The sequence below is a fragment of the Scomber japonicus genome, chromosome 9, assembly GCF_027409825.1.
Source record: "Scomber japonicus isolate fScoJap1 chromosome 9, fScoJap1.pri, whole genome shotgun sequence".
NCBI classification, from domain to species: domain Eukaryota; kingdom Metazoa; phylum Chordata; class Actinopteri; order Scombriformes; family Scombridae; genus Scomber; species Scomber japonicus.
The window spans coordinates 17,631,523-17,643,466 of record NC_070586.1 but is presented as its reverse complement, the minus strand read 5'-3'; the positions used below and the strand labels follow the sequence as shown (position 1 = coordinate 17,643,466).

At 38.6% G+C, this 11,944-nt stretch overlaps 1 protein-coding gene across 1 annotated transcript; it reads right to left on the bottom strand.

The window, feature by feature from the left end:
- Positions 1-1,744: 1,744 nt before the first annotated feature.
- Positions 1,745-9,505, bottom strand: c7a (complement component 7a). Its single transcript, XM_053324981.1, has 19 exons — positions 9,500-9,505; positions 9,305-9,366; positions 9,110-9,188; positions 8,762-8,903; positions 8,512-8,659; positions 8,272-8,410; positions 7,050-7,193; positions 6,706-6,949; positions 5,965-6,078; positions 5,679-5,845; positions 4,139-4,367; positions 3,800-3,971; positions 3,570-3,657; positions 3,037-3,169; positions 2,770-2,958; positions 2,513-2,612; positions 2,213-2,403; positions 1,907-2,120; positions 1,745-1,873 (listed from the first exon to the last, which is right to left on the bottom strand). The coding sequence occupies exons 1-18, from the start codon at positions 9,503-9,505 to the stop codon at positions 1,936-1,938; spliced, it is 2,532 nt and encodes an 843-aa protein (XP_053180956.1). The 3' UTR covers positions 1,745-1,873; positions 1,907-1,935.
- Positions 9,506-11,944: the final 2,439 nt, after the last annotated feature.

Here is an 11,944-nt window from a genome sequence, read left to right as displayed (position 1 = left end):
CAACTGATTTGTTATTTTCTTGCATGTAATCCACCAGATTTTCCACTTGGTGGAGACAAACTATCAAGAAAGAGAAACTTGTTTGCTATGTTATGTATGGGTTTTTGGGATCTGTGGAAAGTCATACTGTGAATCAAACTAAATGTATGTAAGTAACTCACTGCACTAACTGGATCAGGTGATGTGACTCCTTGCAAATTGGGTCATTGTAAAAAAAAAAAAATAGAATTTGGGGAGCAAACACCTCAACAAGATTTTGTTGGCATAGACACCTTAATTTAGCAGTAGACTGACAGGGAACATGGGAGAGAGAGGGGGGGTGACATGCAGCAAAGGATGTCCGATCGGGATTCAAACCGGGGTGGGCTGCATATGTGGCATGTGCACTAACCACTCGACCACCTGCGCGCCATAACAAGCAGCTTTTGTGTATATTTACACAAGCCTGGAGAAATATGGAGTAGGAGGGACAGACAGAGAGAGAGATTGTACTGTCAGGCCCCAGAGAGAGGATCCAGCTGGTCTCAAACTGGACTAAAATATTCCTTTATCAGTAAAGTGCAGCTGAGCAAACATTCAACATTTCCCTAGGACGCATTACTCACTATAACTGACAGTAGTTTCTGTCTCAAGATGTATTATATTTCTCACCATTTATACATGCACATTAAGGGAATTTGAAACACCAAAGTGTTTGCAGATATGAAAGTGGATATAAATGGTGATTTGATCAATTCATGCCGGTATACACTGAAATAATCTCTTACAACCCTAAAGCACTCATAGATTTATACATTAAAACCACTGCAACACTTTTTTAAATGTAGATGTGCACAAGAGTTGAGAAAATATCAGTAACACCTTACAATATAATGCAATCATGCTACACTCACCCTCCATCTTACAGAAAAGCTATTGAAAGGATGTTCTTCAGTTGTCCAGTAAAGTTGCAGAGGATTCAAGCTAAGATGCATTTAAGATGTTCCAGTGGCTTTTGATGTACCAAATGTCTTTGTCACCATCTCTACATTTATTTTGAGTTCTTATGAATTAATGACATTTAGAGTTCATGGGGAGTTATTGCCTGCCTGTACTTATCTGAATATTTGCTCTCTCACTCAACAAAACGTCATGTCAGTTTTTGTAAATCATTTCTCTAAGAGTGCAAGTATGTGTGATAGCTGCTGAGCATTTCTAGCACTTTCCTTTCACCCACCAGTCTTTGTGGACAACATGTTATGAGCGAGGGTCACAACATCTGCTAACAATAAGTATATTCGTGTGATGGGGGGATATTAAGTAGCTGGTGTCTTCACACACTTATAACAGACAGGTTCAGACACACACACAGAGAGACACATACACCACATGCACTCACACCATGAGAGGGCAGCGAGCCAGCGGCAGGAATAGACTGTCAGCAGGGGTTTACTTGGCAGGCGGAGCACTGTATAGTTTAGTAAGCACAACACATCTTTCAAAATAGACCATCTCAGTTCACAACACAGATTTTCAAATATTATCTCCAGGGACTTTTAGAAATGATTTTCCTCAAAGCTCCAAACCTCTTTTCTGCATGCAACTTAAACAATTGATAACATTTTAAGAAACAACAACAATACACCTGTGGCTGTGGATACCATTAATAATTACATCTACATAAAGCCTAATTATGTGTTAGAGAGAAATCGCAGGGTCTTAATATGATTGGCAAATAGTACAAAGTACAATAATGTAAAAGAAATTAAGCATACCTTGTGCTTTATTATTTATTTGCTGGTTCAATACAGTTTTATTCTACTTTACACATGCATAATAATGCTCCTTTACCTAAAAAATACTGATTCAGGAACTATAAGGAATGTATAATAGAATAGTAATGTGCACAGGAAGGTGGAGATGGGCAGTTGTAAGGTCAACCATCCTCCTGTATCCTCAAGTGGTGCATGGCTGGATATTGACAACTGACACCTTTTCTTCTTTACATCGCCGTAGTCCTGCTTCACACTCGCTCATGGTCTGCGTGGCTGCAGTCGCATCCTCCCCAACACGAACACACACATTATATCCTGGGGTCGAACACTCTGCAGAGTCCTTACAGCGACACTTATTTGTTTGATCTGTACAAAGATGAGTGAGATGGATGATGACAATTTGCAAATAATGATTATTATAGAGTGTATGTGCTTGTTTCAACCTTGAGTTTTCCTACCATCACAGGTTTCCCACATCTGACAGTTGGTACAGTCTGTAGTTGTGTTGCGCAGTGGCCACTCGCAGGTGCTGTCCTCTGCTATTACGTGGTTCTTCTTCAGACACTGCAGTGCATGTAATTTGCACACACTGAGAAGGATTGACTTTCCCCTCAGGACAGGACTAGTGGAGCACAACTCCAAAGATGAACTGGTTAGAAAGGCCAACAAGCAAAATCCTTAACAAATACAATAAAGGAACAAATTAATCAGACTGATCAGTCTAAAAAGTTACATGTCCAAATTAAATATTAGCATACCCGCACTCAAAAGGCATTTTGCAAACACATTTTCCTCTGGAAGACTTCTCCCACTGCTGACATATTGCTGAAGGAATGATGGGTTGTTCTGGCACACTGACTTTGAGATGGACAAAAAGTATTATTTTACATTACTAGTTGGCTGAAAATCAAACAAGTAAGTATGACAATAAATGAAAAGTGGGATACAATGTAGTCACAACTACTCAATTTTATTCATTAAAGAGTATTTATAAGAACGTTGAAGTAAAATTTACCTGGGCTGCATTTGATATTTGCTGGATCTGGTGAAAAATTTAGACTGGCGTCACAAATAATTGTTGCTTCTCCTAGAAGCTGTCTGCCCTCTGGGCAAGACAAAGTAACTGTCTCCCCTATTGTATAGGCCTGCTTTAATGGAGAGGCAATGAGATCATCAGCGAGGGACCCGATTGTGCACCTTGAAACTGGAGAAAAGTCAGAGTTTAACAAAGTGACCCTGAAAATCATCATGACAATAATGGTTTCATGGGTTCTGCACTCACTTGTACACAGTCCGGGTCTGGCAGACCAAGTTTGATCAGCAGTGCATTCTAGGGTGCTGTGACCAATAAGAAAGAAACCTTCAGCGCAAGTGTACTCAACCTTACTACCCACAATGTAAATGTCCTTAGGGTCCTGTGGAAAAACAGATGGAAGTATGAATAACAAATTAGACCACAAATGTTACCAATGTCATAGCGCCAGGCTAAATGACATTGGACGACAAAAAAAAATATAATCTCTTTAACAATTACAACAACATCTCCCACAGTGGTGCCTGTTTTATTCCATATTGTGTATCAAATGCAATCTAGAAGTTCGATTATTAGATTTCACAAATTACATGGTTCATCATTTCCTCATATTAAATTCTGGGTGGGTATTGTTTGGTTAATTAGGCTGATTTAAAGTAAATTAGTATTCCCCAGAGAATCATGTTGCACTGTGGCTCTCTGGAAAATACAGACTAGATAGATGAAACAACTGCAATTAAAGGGATTACAAGAAACTTTTGCAATAATTTGTTCATTTTTACCAGAATGTAGCCATTGATTAGAGCAGGTGGGACTCCACACTTCTGACTTGCTGGGAGGGTCAGGTCAAAGCACTGAGGCTCCATGGTTCTGCGTAAAAAAATGTTAAAAAAACAACAAACATGTTTTAATGTTTAATGTTTTGGATACTGATAGAAAATCAGTGTGAAAGCTTGAGTGAATGGTGTTCCCTATTAAAGATGTAAGTGTGAGACCATATAATAACACTGACTTTAAGTATCGTATGTCTTCGTCTTCACAGTCAGATGTCTCAGTGGTTTCTCCGATGCAGCTCTCTCCCCCGTTCTGAGGAGTGGGATTAGAGCAGGAACGTCTTCGCGACCTCCGATTCCCAGAACATGTTGACCAGGAAGACCAACAGGACCAACCCCCATGAATCACTCCTACAAGAGCAGATAGAGAAAAGAAAGACAGAGGGAGAAAGTGAGGAGTATATGACGGTCCATCATAATAAGATAAACAATACATGCTCAGAAAAAATAAATCAAACCTTCACCAAGATAGAACTGACTGCAGTAGTAAAAGAACATGTCTGGATTGCAACACTCACCCTGCTGACCCTCCACTTCACTTTCCTGCTCACAGGCCAGGCCTAATGTTCCAGGCTTACAGATGCATTTGCATACATCTCCATCCATGACAGCCATGCCATTGTTTCTGCAGGGCTGGCAGTGGCAGGGGTCACTCTCACTAAGGTACTGCTCTATGGCTCTGCGAAGGTAGAGTTTTTTCACCCCAGCACAATGAACCTCCTTCACCAGCTCTGACAGCGGCCGCAGCTGCCAAAGTAAGAGTTGGGTAAGTAAAGTTCAAGAGTGACAGAGGGTTGTGCTAGATTTAAAGGATAGATTTGAGTTTTTTAAAGTCTTTATACAATAGTGGCATGTATGTGGAAATCGGTTTTAGTTGGTGTAACAATTCCAATTCATACTGGCTTTTAAGATATTCTCTTGGACCATGACTACACTGTAAGAAACGGGGGGCCAAAATCCAAAGCCCTTGTTCTGTGATAAAATGCATTCCAAAGTTATTCTGATTAGATAACGCTGCAGTCGGGTGGAAACCTTGTTACTCATATTTTAACTCACATTTAATTCACATATTTTGGCCTGGACACACTAGGTTTCTGACAGTGGCCATAATTATCAACATATCAACATCAAGAGATTGCCAATATGGTAGATCCAGCCATAGATATATTCTAAAATCTGTTAACATCTGTTATAAAATTTTCCCTTTTTGTTTCCCCTGAATAAAGTTTTTCTCTGATCTGTTGCAGAGGGATATACTCTGGTAGTGTAAGTCTATTGACATTATCCAGTATTTCCTCCTCAAGATGTGCTCAGAGAAAATTTTGAAGTGATTTTCTTTTTCTTTGCAGATTTTATAGAGTATTTGTGCAGCCTGTGTTTGGAATATTTTGGTAACAACCCACTCCAATTATTTTGGCGTTGATCTCCAGCCGTGCTTGTTGTCCTCCAGGCTGCTTAGACTTGCTTGTGTCTCTGTGCCTGACTTGGAATATGGTTTGTTTTCTGTACTTATATGGTGTGTTATGTAAGAAACAAGTGATGGGGAAAAATGTGTTCTTGATTTTCTTTGCGAGATGGAATGACAGAGTTGTGGCTAATATCTGGCAAAATGGACCTAACCATTTTCAAGGCTCAGTGGAAGAAGGGCTAGGAGAAAGTTTCACCAGCTGAGCTGACACCAGTTGATGAGGAGGTATATGTGGTTGGCTCACTCTGTAAAATTTGATCAAAAAAGCTAGCAACAAATCTACATGTAACCACTAGAATGTAACCCTTGCCACACATTGGCAAGGAATATTCTGAAGAAACAAAAAGAGGGAATTTTGTTCTAAGCAGGTTGTAACTTTGGAATATATTGACTCGATTGATCTAATTAACACTGCTAACGCATCATATTAGTGTCTGAACTTTGGATGCATTTTTGTACAGTGTGGCTGCTGTGGATTTGGGGCCTCATTTTCTTAAAATGTAGTGTATCAAAGAGAATAGCTTCAGGGTCAGAATGAGAGTAGGAACTATTACAGCCACAAAGACCCATTTCAACATACTTTCCCTCACCTTTTGTTTGGTAACCTGTGGAAACGATTGAATAGAGTCAGCCCAGTTTGAGTATATTTCCCAATTCCTTTCTGGATTATTGAAGTCCATGGTTTTCAGTCCTGCTATAAATGGAAGGTCTCCTCCATCTACGTCCACCTTATGCACATGTTTAATTGTTTGAGCACCTATTTTAATAAAGGTTTGCAGAGATGATGGATTACACAGAGTCAGAAATGTTGATTGTTTTTAAAACGCAGGCTCGGGTATATACATGTATAGAGAATTAAGACAAACAAAGATTTACCCCTGGGTTTGCTGTAACCACTTTGACCTTGACAACAGTCCACATGGGTGATGGGGAATATCAGAAACCAACGTCTAGTCCTTTCACATTCATTATACTGCAGGCTTTCAGACTCTTTAAAGGAAAAGAAAAGAAAAAAGAAAAGAAAAGTCACCTAACAGCAAGATGGAGGCAGAACTTCATAAACTAAGGGGCTATTAATCTATATCATCAAGCAGATGTTTGGGTTGCTATTGGAAAACTACTAAGCTTAATAATTATTATTTTGTACAATTTCATTTACTTATGTAACATTTACAATTTGGTGTTTATTTGACAATTCATGAATACAGTTGAAGTTAAGATATGCTTCAGAAATGAAGAAGCAATTCTATTGTAGAGCAAGATATTTGCTTTTCTAATATGTATTTCAGAGCTAAAATAAATCTGGGCATTTTAGCATTAAGCTTTATTATTACCACTATTATTTTTGTAGTGTTAAGCTCAAACATAAATATCACAACATATCCCAGAGATGACACAGCCAGCCACCATAAATACAAATGTGAATTTGAATTACCAGGATGTGAGATAAAAAGCTAATTTGTTCCCCAAATGTTTGATCTTGAATATTTTAAGACATTATTATATTATTATACTTCAAGAATATCTCAAAAACAAGTTGAATCCATCAGTTGCCTGTAGACTAATTTTACCTCCATTTAGGCCTGCTATGAAGCTACTGAGCTTGTGAATCCTCACCCGTCCATCGTTCGGTTTTTTCATCAATCTTGGCCACAACTTTGAAGGAGCCTCCAAGGTTTCCTTCAGAAAGGTAGTGTGTACCAAACTTTTCCAAAACCTTCCTGTAGGCGGCATAGTCATAGACAGATGGTAGTTTGGCCAGTGCCTTCCAGAACTCCTCAGATATTGGGAGGTACTGAGGAGAGTTACTCTGGAACTGAGCGACCTCTATGTCATTCTTTAAAACCAAAATCTTGTGAACCTTGAAGGAAAAAATATATCATGAATCACATTTAATTCTATACTTTGATTATTGTTATTCTTAAAAGTATAGGGTGACAAAATTTCAGGATCCTACATACCTTAGTCTTGTCATATGTCTCATGGAATTCATAGTTACGAAATCCTGTTGTGGTCCCGGACACTGTCTGTCTATTGACAATGTCCTTTGCATAATGCCATTCACTTTTGAACATCTCATCACTGAAATCATTCTGTGCTTTAACCTGAAAACAAAGGTTCATGGTCCAATTCACCAATGTCACATAACTAAGTACAAACAGCAAAGCAAAAGTGACAGCTTCATTTTATAGAATATTAACAGAATGAAAAGTGTACACTGTGATTTTTTTTTTTACCACTAGGATGTTTTGTTTCATAGGTCCCTCCCTATATTGTGTGTATTTCAAGTTATCCTTGCATTAGACCTAGAGTAAATACACATTGTGAGATGGTTCCCACCAGAAAAATTACTGCATTGATTGTTTAATCTGAAAGTTATGGTTATGCTTTCCTGAAAAGTGGTCCTTTGCAGTGATGATATAAATTACTATTTTATGTAAGTAGTGCAGACAGAGTAGTATTGTTTGGGTAGACTGTTTGAGTAAATAAAGTGGGTGGAGTTTTGATGTATCTGGTGGTGGTAATATGTTTTAAATAGTATGGATGAGATAGAAAAAGAAGAAGTTTAGTGTGAATAATACAATTTATACAATACAGTAGAATTTCAAATTGTCACATGTACTAGGCCTAATACAAACACATTATATGTTTGATGAGAAATCTCAAACTTATTAAAGGGTGCCTTTAAAGGATAGGTACACTTTTTTCCAAGTGTGTCTTTGAACAATAGTCAAGTGCACAAATTTACATAAAAACAAGTTTTACTTGCAGTAACCATTCCTCCTTTTCATCCGAACTATTAAACAGCATGTCTCAACAGACAGTTTTCCTATTCAGCTGCAGTGGAAGGAACAAAACAACATAATTTGGCACTGAAAAGACTCAAAAAGATATTGATAATTCCAGTAGCTGCACCTTCATATTAGCTTACAATAAACATTTAAATACATGTTTAAAGGAGGAGTCAGTTTTGCCCCCCCATTACTTTTACTGAAATTGCATTATGAGGGCTCTCTTAATGGTCAGAATGAACAGGGTGGAATGAATATAGCAGCAACAACATGGGTCAATGTCTGATTGGGTACTGGCTGTTATTTTAAGATAGACTTGAAAAATTGTGAACCTAATCATAACAAGTGACTACCAGGCATATCAATATAAATTGCAATCAGAGGGACTAACCATAAAGCTGTACTGGATAGTACTCAGGGGCAGTCTGTAGACATTATTGTGGACCCCACTGAACATGGTGCGACACTGACCCCCAAAGCTCTTTGTGTTGATGACACTACCCCTCCTCTTTCCAGTCACCACATCATACCTACAGAAGCAGTGTGGAACCATCTATAGGTAAGCATGAGGCACCCACTCCAAAGGGTATACACAACAGGAAATAGATATCAGTCCAGATTTGTCACTTACCCGAGTCCCAAGAGTTCAGTGTTAGGTGGGGGAGCTGAATGTGAACATACAATGTATTTTTGTAATGGGTCACAACCTTGTTCATCCTGTCCATCTTCCTCACAGTCCTGATCTCCGTTACACACTAGAGATTGGCTAACACACTTCCCTGGGGGTCAAAAGACAGATACAAAGCTCTGCATTTATTTTCAGTAATTAATTATGTATAGTATATGTTGTATAGTAGAGTGCACAGAGTTTTATTTCTGACCTGATCTGCAGCGAAACCTGTCTCCACATCCATCCTCTAGAGGGCAGCCTTTTGTGGTTTCACAGGACCTGGTCTCTGTTCGCTCCCCTGGGCAAGGGTTTCCTCCAAACTGAGCATAGACAGCCATGGCTCGTGTTCTGGTCTGAAACATACCAAATGGGCCAAAGAATATGGGGAAGAAGTGTTGTGGCATAAATCCAAACAAAAAAACAAAGAAAAAAAAAACCTTAATGAGTTAACTTTACTGTAATTCTGTTGTTTATATAAATGAAATTATTTTATTTAAGTAAGATTGTAATCCTGAGAAACAAGTTAACTAAAATAGGAGATAGTGTTACTGTTGCTAACCTGCAATTTGGTGCACCCATCGCACTCTGACCAATCCCCATATGGCCCCCACTGGCAATGCACACTCTGGGCACAAATCCTTGCAAAAGAAATTAAAACAGAACAGAATAAATGATACCAAAATGAGGATTTCACAATGTCCTTTTTACAATGTTATACGTTTGGTGTTGAAGTAAAGCAAAAACACAGATTTACCCTTTAGGAGTGAAGAGGAACAGAAGTGATGGCAAGACTGCTAGACAGAGTTGTGCAATATTCTGAGAAGTGAAGAGAAAAAGAGAGGAGAAGACAAGAGAAGATAATCTCAGCTATTCTGAATACCAAACATTTTGGCTAAATCTTAAACATTTTGTTAAAGAATTCTCTATTATTTCATGTAAATCAACTTGCCTTCATGCTGAGCAGAGGGGCAGCAAGCAGTCTTTTGAAGAGGCGATGGTGGATGCTGGTTATTTAAGTTTTGTTCTTGAAATGGGAAACCAAACCTTCAGAGGCACACTCCAAATCTGTGTGTGTGCACGGGCGGGCTGTGAGGGATTTTATGTGAGTGAGTCATTGTGTAATGTGTGTGTTTTAACTGCTGTAAACGCCTAAGCCTCAGGCATTTTGTTAAATCAGACAAGATACCTGCTAGCAAACTGACTGTTTCTGATCAAGTAGGGGGTCAGCAAAGGTTATTCCTTGGGGGTCTTATTCAAATTGCCACTGGGGGTTACAGTATAAAAGCTGTTCTCTGTGCTGGCATGTAATGAGTAAAGAGAAAGATTCATCACTCTGTTGTCTGTGATTTTTCAGAGAAACAAATGTTATTAAAAATTCTCTTACAGGGCGCATGCATGCATGGAAAAGTGTGCGAATGTCTTTGCTTTGCACAAGAGAAAAGAAAAATGATCTGTTATGGGAACTCTCCAAAAATACATTGCCCAAGAATCATTCTGAATCTGAAAGCAGACATTCTTGGACTGAGACTCCTTGTTGACTCAACTTGTTTTCAGGGACCTGATATTGTGCCTGCTGGTTCACTGTCACGCTGTCATGGCTTAGTGGGACACTTGAACTGAACTGAACTATTGTTAATGTCATTATTTGAACACAGGTGCCTTTCCTGTTATGACAAGTCTGCTGTGAGAAAACACCATTTCTGAGCAAGGTGCCAGAAATTTCACATTAGAAGCAATTACCATCAGTACATGCTGGATGTTAGAGCAGCTACATTTTGCTGTCATCCTCCGTTTTAACCTCTGCTTAACAGGTTTTACAGACATTTCTGACTGTATTGTGCTAATTAATAAACTAAAAAGGTTAGCTGGTGACTCTAAATTATCTGGACTGTAGATGTAAATGTGTCTATATGTGTGATGAACTGGATAGTACCTGCCTACACTAGGCAAGGCAAGGCAAGGCAGTTTTATTTATATAGCGCATTTCATACACAATGGCAATTCAATGTGCTTTACATAAAACAGAAAAACATGTAATTTGAGAAACTTAAAACATACAATTAACCCCCCACCCCCCCCCCACCCCCATAATAAAAACAAAGTACAGAAAAATAGAAAGACATAAATAAAATGATTGCAGCATAAAATAATAAATTAGCTTTAAAATCATTAAAAGGACAAAGAGTGCAAATGAAAGATTAAAATGTAAAGTGCTTTAAAAGAGCTCAATCATAAGCACAGGAGAAGAGAAATGTTTTTAACCTGGATTTAAAAGTGTTCACTGTTGGGGCTGATTTCAGTTCTGCTGGTAGTTTGTTCCAGTTGTGTGCAGCATAACAGCTAAAAGCTGCTTCACCATGTTTAGTTTGAACTCTGGGACTGACTCTAGCCCCCCTGCTCAGGTAAAGAAAATAAGTGGATGGATACATTCATCTCCCTGACCTCACATTACATATCAAAACAATGACCATAGCAGGAGAGTCAAACTCATCTTTTTATTAAGTTTACCAGATACTAATGTTGTGCCATATTTTAGTTCTTTATAATTATCTGTCATTTCCGTCACCCATAGTGTTAACTAATTGTTTTAGTTGAAGTTGAGTTTTCGTTAAAAACTGAGTGTGGTACATTAATTGGTTGACTCTTGATGTGTTGATGAAGAAGGAAACCACCACTGACACGTCTCACTTGTATATTTTAAAGGTTTTATTACAAAAGAGAACAGTCTCAAACATCCAATCTTGAGAGAGCTCCTGGTGCCGATCTGAGTCTCTCTCCCTACTCCAGGTTTGGCACCACCATATATCCTATCTCTAAAAACCCCACCTTCTGATTTGGTCAGTCAGGAAACAGCCTCTGGCCCTTCATTTATGGCTAGCTTTTAGCAATTGGTCAGTCAGGAAAAATAGCCTCTGGCCCTTTAACCATGGCTAGCTTTAATCTCCATGACCTATGACTTTTAACCTTTAAAGCTACCCTTACCTTTGTTACATTTTTACACTTTTTTTGTTTAGGTTAAATGCTATTAATAAGGTAATGGCACTCTAAAATGTTAGAGAGATCCACCAGGCATCTGTGAAAACTCTGACCAATCATATCATTCGGTCCAAATAGGACATAGGAGAGAGAGGGAGTTGTTGCTGTTCAAGTTTTTTCAAAGTGCTGTGTGAAATGCAAGAAAGGTAAGGGTTGCTTTGATGAACTTGAGTGCTGTTCAGAGAGAGATTTTGCTCTAGGGGATACAGTATCTTTGACAGAGACACAAATGAAAACTGTATGAGCACTGAGATGCAATTTAATCCAGCAAACACTGGAGGGCAATAGAGATTTGAGAACCATTCCCTCCAAATGGCTAAAATGTGAATCAAAGCTGAGCAACTTCAAGGATACAGTG

Excerpts from the sequence above, each read along its gene's own strand:
- c7a (XM_053324981.1), bottom strand. Across the intron at positions 2,959-3,036 it reads CAGACCCGGACTGTGTACAA|TTTCAAGGTGCACAATCGGG; the intron begins GTGAGTGCAGAA and ends ACTTTTCTCCAG. Across the intron at positions 2,121-2,212 it reads GATGTGGGAAACCTGTGATG|ATCAAACAAATAAGTGTCGC; the intron begins GTAGGAAAACTC and ends ATCTTTGTACAG.